Source organism: Geotrypetes seraphini, chromosome 1, assembly GCF_902459505.1.
Source record: "Geotrypetes seraphini chromosome 1, aGeoSer1.1, whole genome shotgun sequence".
In the NCBI taxonomy this organism is placed as follows: Eukaryota; Metazoa; Chordata; class Amphibia; order Gymnophiona; family Dermophiidae; genus Geotrypetes; species Geotrypetes seraphini.
In genome coordinates, this window is record NC_047084.1 from 115,584,152 (window position 1) to 115,604,677 (window position 20,526).

At 47.4% G+C, this 20,526-nt stretch overlaps 1 protein-coding gene across 2 annotated transcripts in view; it reads left to right on the forward strand.

Moving 5' to 3' along the window:
• The window catches only part of PHF24 (PHD finger protein 24), a 73,800-nt gene that overhangs the window by 36,616 nt on the left and 16,658 nt on the right, over nt 1-20,526 (forward strand). For both annotated transcript variants that reach the window (XM_033918209.1, XM_033917337.1), the window contains exons 3-5: nt 10,899-10,977; nt 18,652-18,854; nt 19,742-19,908. In XM_033918209.1, coding sequence (XP_033774100.1) covers nt 10,899-10,977; nt 18,652-18,854; nt 19,742-19,908 — 449 coding nt within the window. The remainder of the gene's footprint in view (nt 1-10,898; nt 10,978-18,651; nt 18,855-19,741; nt 19,909-20,526) is intronic.

Genomic DNA, 20,526 nt, shown 5'->3' on the forward strand with positions numbered 1-20,526 from the left:
GTAACCCTAAGGGGCGGGGCCATCTACCTCGAGGATGAATAGAGTTAGCCCCATGATGCCTTTATCTTTGTTTTTCTACTGCTGGAGAGAGAGGAATAGATACGCTGAATGAAAGGAGGAGGGAGGGGGATGGGGGAAATATGAGGTCAGGTGCTGGATGGAAAGGAGGGGAGAGAGGAGTTAGGCACAGGATGGAAGAGGAGAGAGAGAGGGTGCAAACACTGGATGGAAGGGGGAGAGACAGAGAAGGCAGATGCTGGATGGAAGAGAGGAGGTCAGACGCTGATTGGAAGGAGGAGAGAGAGAAGGACCAGATGCTGGATGGAAGAGAGGGGGTGGGGCAGATGCTGGATGGGGGAGATAGAGAGGAAGCTTCAAGTCTCATGAATTGCTGCGGGAACTCGAGGCAGCCAATTTTTCAGCAAGACTGTGCGGGCAGGAGCATAAGAGGATTGCTTCTGTCCCGACTCATCCCGTGGACCACCAGTGATTAAGGAGGGCCCGGGGGAAGGTCTACGTTGTTTCTCCAAGGGAGGGAGATAAGGAGGGAGGGGGCATGTGTTGATTCTACAGCAGGGAGGGAGGGAGGGGGAACACACTGATTTTACAGCAGGAGGGCCCGGGGGAAGGTCTATGCTGCTTCTCCAAGGGAGGGAGGTAAGGAGGGAGGGGGCATGCATTGATTCTATAGCAGGGAGAGAAGGGGTGTGTGGTGATTCTACAGCCAGCTGACAGCCAGGACAGGACCCGACACCTTACCTAGTGGGAGGGAAGGATCGCTCACCACACCACTGGATCACCAGGATTTAAACTGGAGCAGGGGAGAGGCCAGCGCTAGTTTTGGGAGGGGCGGGTGGGTGTGTAGCTGGGTGGAACTTGAATATAAACCCTTGGTTTGTATTTGAGTTAACATTTATGCCCTAAAAAGGGGGAGGGGGATTGATATCTCAGTTTATATTCGATTATATACAGTACTTCTGGGTTGGCTCCCTGTCTTGGCACAGAAATGCTTTGAAAAGTTTTCTGAACCTGAGATAGTGGTCGCAAGATCGTAGTGTAAATGGAAGTTGGTTCCAGCATTTTGCTAATTGATATTGGATGGATAAGGTCATTTGCCTGGTAGACTTTATATTGCTGCATGCTGGGAATTTTAAGTGGAAAAGATTTATGGTGGAGACGCCCTGGAGTAGGATGGCCAACGCTGTTAGGTAGTCGACGGCATTCCCTGTTTCACCTTAGCTTTTATACCTAACCACTCAGTGCAGTGATCGCAGCCACCCAGGTGGAAGTCACCCAGGCATTAGACACTTTTTCCATTTGTGAGTGCTAAACCCAGGGTTGATCCTCCTCTTGTGAGTTCCAATACTATGGGCAGGATTCACTAAACCTCCAAACCGTGCACGATCCGTTTCCTATTGCATGCCGGCCGACTGATTCAGTAAAGGCCTGCATGCAAATAGGGACGATTGTTAGCACGCCCCCTACCTGCCCCCTATCCACGGCCAGAGCGATCCCCACTCATGCGCACATCCTGACAGTAGTGACAGGAGAAGCAGCCTCCTGTCACTGCTGTCAGGGCTCAGCCCAGCCCAGATCTCTCTTCCCTGCTCCCGGACTCTCCTGCTCTCTACCGCCGTTCCCTGCAGTGCAAGCCCCTGGTTTTAAAGCGGGCCTGCACTGTGGAGAACGGCGGCAGAGAGCAGGAGAGTCCAGGATCAGGCAAGAGAGATCTGCCCAACACCCCACCCCCAGGCCCCGATCTCTCCTGCCTGCCCTGCTCTGCCGCGCCCCCATCCCAGAGAAAAAAGCAGGAGGGATATCAACTCCCTCCTGCCATCAGCATTTAAAAAAAAAAAAAAATGCTGCATACATGCAGCACGGCCCTCGCCCCCCCCCCCCCCTCCTCCCGGAATGGCTCTTCCTCACCCTCGCCCCCCTCCCGGCACGGCCCACACCTCCCGGCACCAAAAAGTTGTGAGCAGGAGGGGTGCTCAGTCCCTCCTGCTCCTAGGCCAACCACCACCGGCCCACCCCTGATCAGCCCAGGTGGTCAGGCCTGGCCCACCTATCCAGTACCTGTAAAATAGTTGGGAGTAGGAGGTCCCTCCTGCTCCTTGGGCAAGGCTCCCCAACATCTTCGGGAGCAGGAGGGGTGCCTGGACCCTCCTCCTGCTCCTACGCACCGCCATAATCTTCGGGAGCAGGAGGAAAGTCCTCCTGCTCCTACTCTTCGGACGGCAGTTGCCCAATAGCGGCCTTAAGCCCTGCCCCGGCACATCATCTGATGCACGGGAGAGGCCTAAGGCCCTGATTGGCTGAGGTGCCTCAGGCTCCTCCCTTTGGAGGGACCGGGGCACCTCAGCCAATCAGGGACTTCCTTAGGGAGGAGTCTAAGGAAGTCCCTGATTGGCCAAAACAATGGCCAATCAAGGACTGTTTGGGGGTGGGGGACGCATTTTAGTGAGGGGGTAGTTTTTTTTACAGGCCTACCTGTCTTTTTTGTTCATTTTTTTTTTTATTGGGCAGATATTTTGCGTGTATAACATAAGCAAAATATCTGTGCCATGGAAAAAATGAATAAAAAAGACAGGCAGGCCTGTCAAACATCCTGCAGACCTGACGGTAAGTCAGTTACTGACAGGTCTGCAGCAGTTGGGTTTGCCAATAGTAAAACCCGACTCAAAATAGTGAATCAATCGCTTGGCTATTTTACATGGGACGATCGGGATCAGATTGCTACAGGCGTTCGTGAATCTGGTCGGAGGGAAATCTGGTCGTATTTGTCATAGCAAAGCCCCACCTAAGACATTCACAACCTTTCTGCTTCCTTCCAGAGTTGCAAATGGGCTGCTCTAATGCACATTCAGTAGATTAAAGTCAACCACCATCATCCCTTCTCTCCTGATTTCCCTCAGATTCAGAATTCTCACTCCTTTTGCTCTGAAGATAGGCTGTTTTCCATTTTAGTATATTCAGTCTATCAAGATGTTAGAAGGAATAAAAGATGTGTGATAATGTGCTCCTTTTGCTTTCAGCATGAATCACTATACAGTAGTTAAATTTATCTAAATCTGGCAGGTACGAGAGAGACTCTCTGGAGAATCTTTCATTGCTGCAAGAGCTGAAACAGAGCTGCATAGTAGGAATTTAAATAATCCTGTCTTAATCTAGGCAGAGCTAGTTTAAACCATTGGCAAATTAGGTGGCAGCCCAGCTTCTTGGAATCATAAGAACAGACCAATGGTCCATCAAGCCCAGTAGCCCGTTCTCACGGTGGCCAATCCAGGTCCCTAGTACCTGGCCAAAACCCAAGGAGTAGCAACATTCCATTCAGAATCCTAAAGTTAGCAAGACTCCGGAATCCCAAATAGTAGCAACATTCCATTCAGAATCCTAAAGTTAGCAAGACTCCGGAATCCCAAATAGTAGCAACATTCCATTCAGAATCCTAAAGTTAGCAAGACTCCGGAATCCCAAATAGTAGCAACATTCCATTCAGAATCCTAAAGTTAGCAAGACTCCGGAATCCCAAATAGTAGCAACATTCCATTCAGAATCCTAAAGTTAGCAAGACTCCGGAATCCCAAATAGTAGCAACATTCCATTCAGAATCCTAAAGTTAGCAAGACTCCGGAATCCCAAATAGTAGCAACATTCCATTCAGAATCCTAAAGTTAGCAAGACTCCGGAATCCCAAATAGTAGCAACATTCCATTCAGAATCCTAAAGTTAGCAAGACTCCGGAATCCCAAATAGTAGCAACATTCCATTCAGAATCCTAAAGTTAGCAAGACTCCGGAATCCCAAAGAGTAGCAACATTCCATTCAGAATCCTAAAGTTAGCAAGACTCCGGAATCCCAAAGAGTAGCAACATTCCATTCAGAATCCTAAAGTTAGCAAGACTCCGGAATCCCAAATAGTAGCAACATTCCATTCAGAATCCTAAAGTTAGCAAGACTCCGGAATCCCAAAGAGTAGCAACATTCCATTCAGAATCCTAAAGTTAGCAAGACTCCGGAATCCCAAATAGTAGCAACATTCCATTCAGAATCCTAAAGTTAGCAAGACTCCGGAATCCCAAATAGTAGCAACATTCCATTCGGAATCCTAAAGTTAGCAAGACTCCGGAATCCCAAATAGTAGCAACATTCCATTCAGAATCTTAAAGTTAGCAAGACTCCAGAATCCCAAATAGTAGCAACATTCCATTCAGAATCCTAAAGTTAGCAAGACTCCGGAATCCCAAATAGTAGCAACATTCCATTCAGAATCCTAAAGTTAGCAAGACTCCGGAATCCCAAATAGTAGCAACATTCCATTCAGAATCCTAAAGTTAGCAAGACTCCGGAATCCCAAATAGTAGCAACATTCCATTCAGAATCCTAAAGTTAGCAAGACTCCGGAATCCCAAATAGTAGCAACATTCCATTCAGAATCCTAAAGTTAGCAAGACTCCGGAATCCCAAATAGTAGCAACATTCCATTCAGAATCCTAAAGTTAGCAAGACTCCGGAATCCCAAAGAGTAGCAACATTCTATTCAGAATCCTAAAGTTAGCAAGACTCCGGAATCCCAAAGAGTAACAAAAGATTCTGGAACCCCAAACAGTACCAACATTCCATGCTACCGATTCAGGACAAGCAGTGGCTTCCCCCATGTCTTATTAACAAACTATGGACTTTTCCATTAATAATTTGTCCAAACCTTTCTAAAAACCAGCTACGCTATCTGCTTTTACCAGGAGGAAAAGAAAAGATTCTGACTGCCACAGAAACTCGGTTTTTAACGTGGCCTCATTTATGTATATATACACAAAAACAAAACTTTAAATTTAAAGTTATAATGTTCAATTAAGCATTTTACAAAGTAGGGCAGTAGTGGGATGATCAGTGGCATAGTAAGGGAAGGTGGCGCCTGGGATGTTGGTGCCCCCCTGTGCCCTCCTCTCTGCCCCTCGCTCTTTCCACAGCCCCCTGCTCCTTCTCCACCTCCCCCTTTACCCCTGCACTTCTTTAAATCTTCACCAGCATGCCGGAGTTGGCTTTCCCTCTGACATCACTTCCTTGCGCTGGCTCCCTGTGATTTCCAAGGGGAGCCAGGCCAGTGTGAGCAGCAGGCCGGAGAAGTTGCTCATGCAAGGGAGGAAACGAGCATTGTGTGAGGGGGCAGAGAGGTGCCGGCGCCCAGGGTGGTCCACCCCCCCCGCCACCTCTTTCTACGCCACTAGGGATGGTCATGATTGTTGAGTTTGTTTCAGAATCTTAGGGGAGGTACGTCTTAAAGGAAGATACCAGAGACAAAGGAGAAATTAGGTTCTTACCTGCTAATTTTCTTTTAGTCCCTCCAGACCGGCACAGACAGATGGGTTTATGCTCCTCTGCCAGCAGGTGGAGACTAAGTGCACATAGTAGTACAAGTGGGCCGTGCAGTTCCATCCACAATCAGTCAGCCAAATAGCCAAGCAGGAACTAAGAACTGTGAACTATAAATGCAACAACTCCACTCTCATATGGAGAACACAAATTAGTTGTCCGGATTGAAAAACAAGACAGCATATTCTCCATGTTATGAAACGCTGGATCAAGGAGGCTTTCGCTTGGTGCCGGGCAGCTTCTTGGGCTGAGAGTTCTTTTGTGCCCCCGGTGGATTTTTTATAAGACTGCAGTTTGGTCTTCTCTCCATTCCTTTGTTCGTCACTACCATGTGGACATCCCTCCAGACCAGCACAGATAGATAGCTTTACACTCCTCTGCCAGCAGGTGGAGACTGAGAACACATTGAGTTTTGGCAGTAGTACAAGTGGGCTGTGCAGTCCCATCAACAACCTGTCTGTTCTCAGTCTCCAGTGGGTGGAGGTGGTAAGCCTATGCAGTCTTTCCTCTGGTTAGTTAGGACCTGTTGGATTTGAAGAGTGGCCTTTTTATTGTCCCTTTTTTGCAGTCCGGACAGAGCTTGGGGAACCCTTTTAGGGGTCTGTCCGACCTCAGGGATGCTACACTCAAGTGGTTGAGTCCCTCCGATACAGACATCGGGGGAGATTTTTTTTGCGGGAAGCTCCGCCATTTTGCCTGTGGTCTCAGGTGACCTCCTTCCAGTTTTAGAAAGACAGGAACATGTCTCGGGTGTTTCTTTTTCACCGGCAGTGCATGCCTTTTTGCCGCCAGGGGGTTTTGTCCCTCATTTTGTGTTAGCCATGTACAAGGCTTACTTTCAGAGAGCTGGGGGTCCTGCTTCTTCAACCCCGGGGATCTCTGGTTCTTCAGGGGGGGGCCTCTCTCCCTTCAGCATCTGCCCCTGTCTCTGTCTAAGCATCCCCGGGTTTCATAGGACAAGGATGTTTTCCTCATTGACACGGTTTCTCCTGATGAGGACTTGGGCCTCTTGGATGACCCTCAAGATCCTCTTGGGGGGGGCGGGGGGGGGTGATGCAGACAGTTGGGTTTTTGAGCCGCTGGTTGGGGAGGACGCTTCAGTCGTGCACATTTTTCACCAGGAAGAGCTGCAGGAACTTATTCTTCAGGTGTCTACCATTTCTCTCTACAGGACAATCCTCAACCGGATGCTACTAAATCTCCCATCCACAAAAAACCTCCACTATAAACGAGTTTTCCACTCTATGCTTACCTTTCTAGAAGTAAAAACATGGAATGGAAATCAAAACTCTGCTATTCAAAAAAACTATACAGCCTTCTTATTCCCCTCCCTCACACCCTTCCCTATCCATGAAAATTTCCAGTTGTCCTCCTACCCCTCTACTAATATCTCCCCAATGACCTACCCAGAACCTCATCTTCCCTTCTATTAATCCTCCTCCTCCCTTCCTCTATCTCCTCCCTCTGCCTCTACTATTTAATGTCCCCTAACCTAAATCCCTTAAACTGAATCTCCCTTTGCCTCTGTATGTAATCGTCCCCTAAATTGTAACTTCCTGGAAATGTCCAGCTGTCTTCTACTGTAATCCGCCTAGAACTGCAAGGTACAGGCAGAATAGAAGTCACTAATGGAATGGAATGGAATGGCCTTACAGAAAAGACCAGAACTGAACCTTGCCACATCATCTTCCGAAGAAAACTGAAAACCCATCTGTTCGATACTTAATCTCCTTTACCCTCTCCTCTCTCCCCTTCCCCTTCCCTCCCACCTCCACTCTCCCTCTACTATGTAATCGTCTCCTAAATTGTAACTTCCTGGAAATTTCCATCTGTCTTCTACTGTAATCCGCCTAGAACTGCAAGGTACAGGCAGAATAGAAGTCACTAATGGAATGGAATGGAATGGCCTTACAGAAAAGACCAGAACTGAACCTTGCCACATCATCTTCCGAAGAAAACTGAAAACCCATCTGTTCGATACTTAATCTCCTTTACCCTCTCCTCTCTCCCCTTCCCCTTCCCTCCCACCTCCACTCTCCCCTCTTTTTCTCTCCCCTTCCTCTCCCTCCTACCTATCCACTTCCCCTCTTGCCTCTCTTTACAGTCGCCTTGAGCCTGTATAGGTATGTGTGACGCACAAATAGAAAATTAGATTAGATTAGACAATCCCCGCCCCTCCTGCAAAACTCTTCTATTCTCATTCCCCACTCCCAAGGGATGTCGTTACAAAAAATTCCTTGATAGGACACTATCCTTTCAGGCAGGCATTGGAACAACACCCTAAGCGCCCTTCTCCTGAATTCTCCTTCTTACCAATCCTTCAGAAAATATCTGAAAACTCACTTATTCAACAAGTTCATCTGATTATTCCTTCCTCCAATCCCAATATTCACCTCCTCCCACCTGTGCAACCCCCTGTTTCACACCCTCTCCCTCTAAACCAATGCTGTAATCTCCCTGTTCTCTTCTCTTCTATCGATACCTGCAGTATCCACACTGTATTTCTACTTTACTGTATACTGTCTTGAACTGAAAAGGTATGACGGGATATAAATAAAGCTATTATTATTATTATTTTGCACTTTGAGGAAGAGAAGCTAAGGATATTCCTGAGGTTGTGGACCCTCTGCCTTGGAAGATTGGGTCAGCCTCCCGTTCTTTTCCTATGAATCAGGATATTCGGGATGTGGTGCATGCTCAGTGGAAAACTCCGGATGCGCCGTTTCGCTTGGCGTGGTCCATGGCTTGTCTCTATCCCATGCCTGATGTGGATAGGGATACCTTCAAGTCTCCCGTTGTTGAAACAATGAAACATAGAAACATGATGGCAGGCGGAAGTCACTATGCCATTGTATAGATCCATGGTGAGGCCCCACCTGGAATACTGTGTGCAATTCTGGAGGCCGCATTATCGCAAGGATGTGCTGAGACTGGAGTCGGTGCAAAGAATGGCCACCCGGATGGTCTCGGGACTCAAGGATCTACCATACGAAAAACGGCTTGACAAATTACAGCTATACTCGCTCGAGGAGCGCAGAGAGAGGGGGGACATGATCGAGACGTTCAAGTATCTTACGGGCCGCATCGAGGCGGAGGAAGATATCTTCTTTTTCAAGGGTCCCACGGCAACAAGAGGGCATCCGTTGAAAATCAGGGGCGGGAAACTACGAGGTGACACCAGGAAATTCTTTTTCACTGAAAGAGTGGTTGATCGCTGGAATAGTCTTCCACTACAGGTGATTGAGGCCAGCAGCGTGCCTGATTTTAAGGCCAAATGGGATCGGCACATGGGATCTATTCACAGGGCAAAGGTAGGGGAGGGACATTAAGGTGGGCAGACTAGATGGGCCGTGGGCCCTTATCTGCCGTCTATTTCTATATTTCTATGTTTATGTTTCTATTTGGCATGTGGGATCTCTTCATGGAGGTAGTTAGGGGGGTGGGGTGGGCCATTAGGGTGGGCAGACTAGATGGGCCGTGGGCCCTTATCTGCCGTCTATTTCTATGTTTCTATGTTTCTATAAAGGCCAAATGGCCCATTTGCAGTAACTATTATCTCTTTCTCTCTCCGAGAGATCCCATGTGCCTATTCCAGGCCATTTTGAATTCAGACACAGTCTTTGTCTCCACCACCTCTTCCGGGAGACTGTTCCACGCATCTACCACCCTTTCTGTAAAAAAGTATTTCCTTAGATTACTCCAGAGCCTCTTAACTTCATCCTATGCCCTCTCATTGCAGTTTCCTTTCAGATGAAAGACTCGTCTCATGAGCATTTACATCATATAGGTATTTAAACGTCTCTATCATATCTCCCCTCTCCCGCCTTTCCTCCAAAGTCTACAGATTGAGATCTTTAAGTCTGTCCCCATACGCCTTATCACGAAGACCACACACCATTGTAGTAGCCTTCCTCTGGACCAACTCCATTCTCTTTTTATATCTTTTTTTGTGGCCTCCAGAATTGTACACAATATTCTAAATGAGGTCTCACCAGAGTCTTATACAGAGGCATCAATACCTCCTTTTTCCTACTGGCCATACCTCTCCCTATGCAACCTAGCATCCTTCTAGCTTTCGCCGTCACCTTTTCAACCTGTTTGGCCACCTTAAGATCATCACATACAATCACACCCAAATCACGCTCTTCCGTCGTGCACATAAGCTCTTCACCCCCTAAACTGTACCGTTCCCTCGGGTTTTTGCATTTCTTAGCATTAAATTTTAGCTGCCAAATTTCAGACCATTCTTCAAGCTTCACCAGGTCTTTCTTCATGCTATTCATCACTGCACCACAAATACTTATACTTTTTGGGGAGAGAAGATAGTTACCTCAGTTTATATTTGAATCAGTTTATATTTGAGTATATACGGTACGTAAAAAGACTTGAAGCAATCCAGAGGAAAGCAACACAAATGGTATAGAGTCTGCTCCAGAAGACATGAAGACCCGAGTATGTACTCGTACATCCTCGGGGCTGCTTTAACCACTTATGGGGCCTTATGCCCCCTCTTATTTTTTTTTCCAAATTGCCCTTTCCCTCAATTATGCGTCAAAGAATCTCTGAATTAAATCTTAAGGCACAATCATCTTTGCAATGATTTAGGCCTGAGTTTCTCCTTCTGTCTTTAGTAAGATTTTCAAAGCATTATATGCAAAGATATGGATTTATAAGAGGTGCACAGTTTTCCTCTCTGGCCACTAAGACAATCATAGTGTTGTACTTTGATTCTGGCAGCATTACTGAATCCAGAATAATTTGCCATACCTGGGAAACGCACAAGTGCCAAATGAGCCCTGATTGAGGTTTCCAACACTTTAGTTTCTGTTTCCGCTTCATGGAGCTTGGGCAGTTGGGATTTTTCTTATTATTATTTGTATACTGCATAACCTTATTTAGTTCTATGGGGTTCAAGGCTTAAGAATCTGAGACAATCTCAGGAATTACAACAAAAATACCCAGATTGTTTAAATCCTAATTACAAAAATTTGTTGAATAGATAAGTTTTCAAGCGCTTTTTTTAAATGTTTATACGATACAGCATTGAAAACTTATCTGGGCTTGGGGTAGGGCAGGACGCGGGTGTAACTGGAGGCATGGCCATGGGTCCAGATTTTCTTTCGGGAAAATCTGGTAATCGTACCCTTGGTCTAACTAAGGTTACCAGGCATCCTGATGGCTTTTCAAAACCCAGCACTTTGTCTGGGTTTTGAAAAGCTTCCACCTCGGGCCCGAGTCAGGAGGGCATCTGCGCATGATGTCATCACGTTGCATCCGCACATGTGCAGATGCTCTCCTGATGTGATCCAGAGGATGAGAATAGGTTGAGGGGGGCGGGGTGGGGCATAATGGGGTGGGGCTGGGCAGGCCTGGGGCGGGACTATGGGTCCAGATTTTACAGGAGTAAAATCTGGTAACCCTAGGCCTAACCTCCACCCCCCCAGTGATAACAAGAATATTAAAGGAGTGTGGTAGAACCCTGGATTGTGTCTCATTTCTGTAACCTCTCCCTCCTCCATTAACAGGACAATCTCAATCTTCTACTGACTGAGGAGGAGACATATAGCCTGAAGGAAACCATCAAACAGTGCAAGATTATAGCCGGTGAGTGACTACTATAACACCTAGCTAAACCCCCCTCTGCTTTGACTAAGCTGTGGTCCAGAGTAGTGCTGCCCGATTCACGATTCGAATCGATTCACCGATTCGAATCAGGTGAATCGATTTGAATCGATTTGTTTCTGTAAAAAAGCGGACTCACCGATTCAGCCCCGATTGAAGTTCAATCTTTTTTTCATCGCCGGACGACAGACTCGTTCCCATCTAATGTAACTTCCGGTTTTGCGACCCGAAGGGGGAACCCGCGGGATGATACCTAAAATTTTAATTGAGGAAACTGCTTCGATGGGAGTATTTTGGATGGATAATGGAACTGCAAGTTGAGGATTATCTTTCCATGAAAAAAGGACACTACTGGTTTGGACGAATGGGAACTCCTTCTGTTTCCCTTTCACTGGGCCTTCCTGGGGGTCTGACTACTATTAATTACCAGAACTCTTACAAACTTACCAGACTATACAAAGCTTGTTTTCTGCATAAGGACCAATTTCAGTAATATTTGGGATCCATTACCCTGAATAAATTTGCAATAAACCTACACTCATGCTGACCATCCGGGAAAACCTAGACATGTCCTCTTTTTAGAGGTCTGTCCAGGGTCCCGGATGGACTTTCTAAAACCTGGCAATTTGTAAAGCCTTGATGAGCTCCGGCTGTACCTGGAGGGCATCTGAGCATGAGCGGATGATGTCACATCCGTGCATGCTCCAGGCCCTCCAGACGCGACCAGAGCTTGTTGGAGGAAGAAGAAAAGAGGTTTGTGGGGGCGGGGCTGGAGGCTGAATTGGGAGGGGCAGGGGCAGAATGGGGCGGAGCCAAAGGCAGAACTGGGTCAAATGAGGCGGGACCAGAGGCAGAACAGGGCAGGGTCATGTGTCTGGCATTTTGCGGCCCGAAAAATGGTAGCCCTGACCTCACCTAAACCACATCACTTCACTACCTTATTCTTCAACTATTGCAGTGTTTTCATAAGTGTGAAGTGATCGGGCCCTGCTGCTTCCTGCAATCAGGATGAGTCCATTTCTCAGAATTTCATAAAAACCTATTCTATGTGTACCATTTTCCACCTGTTTTCTGGAAACTTTTACAACCAATCTATGATTACCATTACCTTTCTCCAGATACAATTTTAAATAAGGATCAGATCCTCCTAACTGAAAACAATGGTCACTGTTTATCTTTGAAGCAAAATGTCATCAGCATGTATCATAACGATAAACAGTAGGTGGCAGCGATATCGGTGAGGTGGGGAGGAAAGGCTGGAGATGCGGCCTAGTACCAGTTCGCGACTGAGCATGTTCAAACAAGTGTTTGCACACGCTCATTATGCAAACTAAGGTCTGGTAGGCCCAATGTAAAGCCTGGGTCTCAGTTTTGAAGGTATTTGACTCAGGCTTCCAGGAAACATAGAAACATAGAAATAGACGGCAGATAAGAGCCACGGCCCATCCAGTCTGCCCACCTCAATGACCCTCCCCTACCTTTCTCTGTGAAGAGAACCCACATGTCTATCCCATTTTGTCTTAAAATCGGGCACGCTGCTGGCCAGTGTTCCCTCTAAGCGGGCGGGTGTTGTGAGCAAACTTTTTTCACCGTGAGCCAAAAATATCGGGCGCCAGCAAGTTATGAGCCAACTCGCCCGATTCTCCTCTCGCCGCCCTGCCATCTGCCGTACGCCTCTTCCGATTGTGCGCTGTGACGAGAAACGTGTGCGCTGCGATGTAATATTTTGTGCGCCAGCGCAGCTTAGCGGGAACACTGGTTCAAATGGTTTTATTTATTTCCCCAAATTTATTTTTGTTATACGCATTGAAAATATTTGATATTGCGTTTAAATCAAAATCTCAATAAACTTGAAACGAGTGCCCGTGAGATTGTGGGAGGGTTAAATACTCAAAACTTAGAAGTTTTTGCTACGCCAGCTTTCTGGTATCTTTACATACAGTGGCGTACCTAGCATATGTAACATCCGGGGCCCATCATTTTTTGGCACCCCCCCCCCATCTGTAAGAAAAACATGATTTTTAGTAACAAACCACACGTCACACATGAGTACCTAGGAAAAGGCAGCATCTTACATATTGCAGTGAGCAGTACATCAATACACCCATTGTAAAACTAAACAAGCCAGACCAGCACAGATCAATCCTACACCGTCAATCCTAACAGAAAACACACAGAACACAGAAAACACCTTCGCCTAGTAAGGAATATGTAATCACAAACTAACCCCTCCCTCTTTTACAAAACTGTAGTGTGGATTTTAGCTACGGAGGTAACAGCTCTGATGCTCATAAAATTCTGAGCATCAGAGCTGCTACCACCAAGGCTGGTGCTAAAAACGCTTCACAGTTTTGTAAAAGGGGGGATAAAATAAAAATACATAGACAAAGGTTAAATTGAACCAGCAAGAAGCTGGACTCTGCATACAATGCTTCACAGAAACAGTGACACATGTCTCCTAAAGCAATAAATAAATAGAAATTTTTTTCTACCTTTGTCTTCTGTGGTTTCTCCTTTCCTCATCTTCTTGTAACTCTCTTCCTTCCATCCACTGTCTGCCGTCTCTCTTCCCCTATATGGCATCTTCTCTCCTTCTATGCCCCTTCCAGAAACTGTATGCCTCCCCCTTCCATCTCTCCTTTCACCCCATTGGTCTGGCATCTCTCTCCTCGCCTTCCCTCTCCCACACCTCTCCTCATAGTCTGGTATCTCCCCTTCCCTGATTCTCTGGCATCTCTCTCCTTTCCTTTTCTTCCATCTTTCGCTCCCCCTCCATGCTCTCACATCTCCCCCTTCCTTTTCCCTTAGACTGGCATACCTTCCTCCTACGCTCCAAGCCCTGGCATCTCCTTTAATTCCCTCCCTCATCTTCCTTCTCCCTCCAGCTGGGTACCGCAACACTCTTCCCTGCAGCTCTGCACTTCCCCACAATTGCCATGCTTCGGTTCCTCTTCTTCCTTCCTTCCTCCCCCCCCCCCCCCCGCGGGACCCTGCGGCACCATCAACTCTTACTCCCTCTAATGTCGGCCCTGCAGCTCCAGACTTCCTCGCACCTTCTCCCCTCCCCCTTTGGATCGCTATTATTTTAAATGTTATAGCCGCGGAGCTGTATCCATCAGTGGAGATGTCTAACCTCGGCCTGCCCCGGAACTCTTACTGCAGCAGCCGCCCGTCTAGGCAGGAACAGGAAGTCACTGTTGCAGTAAGAGTTCCGGGGCAGGCCGAGGTTAGACATCTCCACTGATGGATACAGCTCCGCGGCTATAACATTTAAAATAATAGCGATCCAAAGGGGGAGGGGAGAAGGTGCGAGGAAGTCTGGAGCTGCAGGGCCGAAGGAAGGAAGAAGAGGAACCGAAGCATGGCAATTGTGGGGAAGTGCAATCCCCCCAATGCGTCCCCTTACCTTACCTCCCCTTACCTTTGCGACGCGTGTGTGCGCTGTGAAGAGAAACTTGTGCGCTGCGATGTAATATTTTGTGCGCGAGCGCAGGCCAGCGCAGCTTAGCGGGAACACTGCGTGCTGGCCTCAATCACCTGAAGTGGAAGGCCATTCCAGCGATCCACCACTCTCTCGGTGAAAAAGTACTTTCTGGTGAAACCATGCAGCTTACCTCCCCTGAGTTTCCATGGATGCCCTCTTGTAGCCGTGGGACTTTTGAAAAAGAAGATATCTTCTTCCACCTCGATACGGCCCGTGAGATATTTGAACGTCTCGATCATGTCTCCCCTCTCTCTGCGTTCCTCGAGAGAGTATAGCCGCAATCTATCCAGCCGTTCCTCGTACGGGAGGTCCTTGAGTCCTGAGACCATCCGGGTGGCCATTCGCTGGACCGACTCCAGTCTCAGCACATCTTTGCAGTAATGAGGCCTCCAGAATTGCACACAGTATTCCAGATGGGGTCTCACCATGGATCTATACAATGGCATAATGACTTCAGGCTTATGATTGACGAAACCCCTACGTATACACCCTATGATTTGTCTAGCCTTAGATGAAGCCTGTTCCACTTGATTGGCAGTCTTCATATCTTCACTGATGATCACCCCTAAGTCCCGTTCTGCTACAGTCCTTGCTAGGATCTTGCCATTAAGGGTGTAAGTTTTGCATGGGTTTTGGCTGCCAAGGTGCATGACTTTGCATTTTTTGGCATTGAAACCTAGTTGCCAGATCCTAGACCAGCGCTCCAATAGGAGTAGGTCGTGCTTCATATTGTCGGACATTGAGTTTTTGACCGTTGCACTCCTTTCTACTACATTGCATAGTTTGGCGTCATCTGCGAATAACGTTATTTTACCTCGAAGCCCTTCTGCCAAGTCTCTTATAAAGATATTGAACAGGATCGGGCCCAAGACCGAGCCCTGCGGCACTCCACTGATCACCTCCGTCATTTCAGAGGGGGTGCCATTTACCACCACCCGCTGACGCCTGCCTCCAAGCCAGTTCTCAACCCATTTTGTCAAAGTGTCACCCAATCCTATAGAACTCATTTTGCTCAACAGCCTGCGATGTGGTACGCTATCGAAAGCTTTGCTGAAGTCTAAGTACACAATGTCCAGGGGCTCCCCAACATCCAGCTTCCTCGTCACCCAGTCAAAGAAGCTGATCAGGTTGGATTGGCAGGATCTCCCCATAGTAAATCCATGTTGACGGGGATCCCGTAGATTCTCCTCGTCCAGGATCGTATCCAATTGACGTTTGATTAGAGTTTCCATCAGCTTGCTCACTATTGATGTGAGACTCACCGGTCTATAGTTTGCAGCCTCCATTCTGCAACCTTTTTTGTGGAGTGGGATGACGTTAGCCGTTTTCCAGTCCAACGGGACTATACCCGTACTAAGGGAGAGATTGAAAAGCGCGGACAGTGGTTCCGCCAAGACATCACTTAACTCCCTGAGCACCCTGGGGTGTAAGTTGTCTGGCCCCATCGCTTTGTTAACCTTGAGTTTAGACAGCTCACAGTAGACACTGCCTGGCGTAAACTCGAAGCTACTAAATGGGTCTACTGGACTATCCCTTGTCTGTAGCAGAGGGCCAGATCCCGGGTCCTCGCGGGTGAAGACCGAACAGAAGTATTCGTTTAAAAGTACAGCCTTTTCCGAGTCCGCTTCTATATAGTTCCCGTCTGGTTTCCTGAGGCGTACTATCCCGCCTGTGTTTCTGTTTCTGTCGCTAATATACCTGTAAAAGGATTTATCGCCCTTCTTGATGTTCTTCGCTAACGTCTCCTCGTTTCGGAATTTGGCCTCTCTAACTGCTGTTTTGACGGCTCTTGCCTTGGCCAGGTAGTCTTCTCTCGAGTCCTGATTCCCTGATTGTTTGTAATAAATGAACGCCCTTTTCTTCTCTTTTATGAGGCCCGAGATCTCCGCAGAGAACCACTGTGGCCTATTGTTCCTTCGCCGTTTACTTACTGATTTTATATATCGGTTGGTTGCCTCCTGTATGGTATCTTTCAGAGCTGACCACATTTCTTCTACGTTATCTGTTACCGCTTGGTTTTGTAGCGCTTGATGGATGAATTCCCCCATGCCCTCGAAGTTGGCGTCCTTGAAGCTTAGGACCTTGGTCAATGTGTTAGATTTGGCGAACCCCTTTTTGAGATTGAACCATACCATATTATGGTCACTGGAGGCCAACGCTTCGCCCACTGAGACCTCTGTGACACTTTCGCCATTGGTAAGTAACAGATCCAGTATTGCCTGCTCCCTTGTTGGCTCCAGTACCAGTTGTTTCAGTCTTGCTCCCTTCATAGAGTTCAATAGCCTCCTGCTGCTGCTGGATGCAGAGGAAAGTGTGTTCCAATCCACATCAGGCATATTGAAGTCACCTAACAGTACTGTATCCCCTCGCAAGGTGATATTCTCTATGTCTCCGATCAATTCCATATCCAGGTCCTCCTGTTGTCTTGGGGGTCTGTATATTACGCCTAGATACAGGCATTTGTCTTTCCCCCTGGCCAAATTTACCCAAAGGGATTCCCCTGTGTACCTGACATCTGCAATTCTGGTTACTTTAATGTCATCTTTAGTATATAGTGCTACACCTCCTCCCATCTTGCCCTCCCTGTCACGGCGAAGTAAATTGTAGCCTGGTATGACCATGTCCCATCCGTGGGAGTCCGTGAGCCAGGTCTCAGATATCACCACCACATCCAGGTCAGCGTTCCTCATTTCAGTCTCTAATTCTAGGATCTTGTTGCCCAAACTGTGGGCGTTGACGTACATGGCTTTCCATGTCGCATGTTCGCTTTTAGTGCTAGTTTTAATGTGAGCATCTACCCCAGACACAGAAATGTGTGTACCCTGTGGGGGAATTCCCACTTGAGCTATTTGAACTTTTTTGGTACAATTTGCAAGGTGTGTACCCTCCCTAGACCCCGAATAACAACATGTACCCACCCCAGACTCGGAAATGTGTGTACTCGCCCCAGTCCCGGACCTAGAATTTCGGTATCCACTTACCCCAGTCTCCAAAAAGTGTTGGCAGCCTAGCTCGCCAGGTGGGTTGATTGAGCCTGTACCCTCCCCCAACTTACCTAGTTTAAAGCCCTGTGAAGTAGGCGGGCTAGTCGGTGTCCTAGGACGTTCTTCCCTCTTCTGGTCAGGTGTAGCCCGTCTGATCCTTGTAGTCCTTGTAGCGCCTCTCCATGGTGCAGAAACCCGAAGTTCATCTCCTTGCACCATCCTCGCAGCCAGTCATTAGCCCTCTGGATGCGCTCATCCCTGGCTCTACCTTTGCCCCTCACTGGGAGGATCGAGGAGAAGACCACCTGCGCTTCCATCCTCCTCAGCTTCTCACCCAGGGCTCTAAAGTCTTCTTGTACGCTCTCCTGGGTGTTCCTGGCAGTGTCATTTGTTCCAACGTGGATGAGAAGCATAGGGAAATGGTCCTGGGGCTTGATGAGTCTGTCCAGGCAAGCGGTTACATCCCGAATCTTGGCCCCCGGCAAGCAGCAAACCTCTCTTGATTGTAAGTCTGATCTGCAGATTGGTCCCTCGGTGCCCCTCAGTAGCGAATCACCGATCACCACCACTCTTCGCTTCTTAGGAGTGGGCCGACCTGTTGTCTCCGGAACTGGGGCCTTCTGCTGAACCTCGTTGACAGATACTTCCTGTAGTAGCTGGAATCTGTTCTTCAAGGTGATTTGCGGGGTTGATGTAGAATAGCCCTGTATGTGAGAGAAAGAAACAGAAGATGAGGAAGGTCTTCTGTGTTTTCCTGTGGAGGAAGATCATGTCTCGGCTGTCGGGCGTTTTGGCTTTCGTCAGTGTCCGTTCAGATCCATTCCAGTGACAGAGATCACCTGAAGAACCTATTAGGACTCAAGTAAGATGATTTTGAACCATTTATTTAATTTGTTAATTTTTTAACTTTTTTAACTTTTAATTTGTTAATTTTTTAACTTTTCCCGATCGCATTCTGTAGCGTTGCAGGGAAAACTTTTAAGGGTTAAGGTTAGGCTTATTGCAGATTTATTCAGGATGATATAAGACAAATTTTATTGAAATCAATCAAATTTTGACAGCTATGCAGAAAACAAGCATTATATAGTTACTTTTTTTTTTTTTTTTTTTTTTTAGCACAGTGTAGTTCTATTACAGAAATAGCCAGAGTTCTCTGCTTATCTGCCCTAACTGTATTTCTGTTTCCAGAGTCCTGCCTGACAGTTGACGACTACCTGCATTATAAGAACCAAGTGTACAAGAAGCTAAATGACAAACAGATGACCGAGGAGCTGGAGGAACAGGTCCTGCTGCAGTTCTCGGCTCTGGACCCCGACAAGAAGGGGCAGCTAGAATGGTCGGACTTCCTCTCCCACGAATCCATCCTGTTGCTGCAGAAGCTTCGGACACAGGTAGGACCCAGAGGGGAAAGACACCACACGTGACGCATGCACAGATGCCCTCCTGACACGGCTCCAAGCATGAGAACAGGTTGAAGGGGGCGGGGCGGGAGGGGGGGGGGGTCGAGGCTGTGGCAGAATGGGGCATGACTTGGGTGGAACAGGGTAGGCCTGGGGGGTGGGACCATGAGTCCGGATTTTACAATAGTAAAATCTGGTAACACTAACTGTGCAGGACTTGCTTTTGTCTCCTATTTGAATTCGAAATTCTTTTGGGTTTCACAAACAGACCTCTCCTCCTCACAATCCCATGACTTGCATACTTTGTGGATCTACCCCATATGGGAGCAAGTCTATAAATAACATTTACAATGGAACCTTGGTTTACGAGCATAGTTTGTTCCAGAAGCATGCTCGTAAACCAAAGTGCTCGTATATCAAAGCGAGTTTCCCCATAGGAAGTAAGGGAAACTCGCTTGATTTGTTCCTTCCCCCCCCCCCCGAGGCCACCGGCGCTGCTCCATCTCACCCCCCCCCCTCCCCGAGGCCGCCAGCACTTATAATGTATTATTATGAATGATCTTAATGATTTTTAGTAACTTATTGGGACACTATAATAATTATAAATAACAAATAAATAAAATAGTGGTAATTTTATTATTAAAATCTTTGTAAACATATTTTTCTTGCAAACCGAGTCGAGCCCTGTATCTTTAGGAATGATCCTCCGGTATATAAATCTACGATTTAGATTAGATTAGGCATGAGCTTGTCCAGGGTAGCCAAGGTCTAAACTAAAGTTACAGCATGTGACATTTTAGGGGGCTACATAAACCTGTACTGCTATAAGGATTGCAGAGTGTTATGTTATATCTTTTAAAAAAACTTTCCTCCCACAGAATTCACTCCTAAGATTGCTTTCCACCAAAGAACGAGAGAGGGCACGAGCAGCCTTTAAATCCCTGGACCTTGATAACGACGGCCTTATTTGCGGGAGCGAATGTCGGAAAGCATGCCAAGTGTGGTTTCGAAAGCAGCCAAAAGAGACTCCATCGTGTAATGTCAGGTAGCCAAGTTTGTTTTATTTCAAATTTGATAAAACGCTTAAATAAAAATTTCAAAGCAATTTACATTTATAAAAATAGGCATATAGAAACATATAAGAGACAGACATAGACCCGTGCCTAACTTGAAATTTGGGTAAGAGAGTAAAAAGAGAAACGAATAAGGAAAAACCATTAAAGGGAGGGGTAACGGGTTGCCTAAAAAAGCTAATTTATAAACATCACAGAATAATGATTGTGTAGAGCAGTGTTCTTCAACTACCGGTCCATGGACCAGTGCCGGTCCACAGAAATTTCCTGCCGGTCCACAGGGCCAGCACGTGCATCAGGCCCAAAACAGTGCGATCAATGCGGCGTTATCTTCGAGCCAGCTCCCTCTTCCTAACTGATTCAGTGCACAAAGCCACGGGAAGTGGCTCCTACGCGCGTCCTGCGCCTGAACCGGAAGCCTTCTCTCTGATGTCAGAGAGAAGGCTTCCAGATGAGGCACGGGACGTGCAAGGTGCAATTAGTACTATTATGGGGGCGGGGTCTGGGGTGAAGATTGGGTAGAAATGGGCGAGGTCCGGCCCACGACTTAGCCCATTGTTCTTCAACCGCCGGTCCACGGACCGATGCCG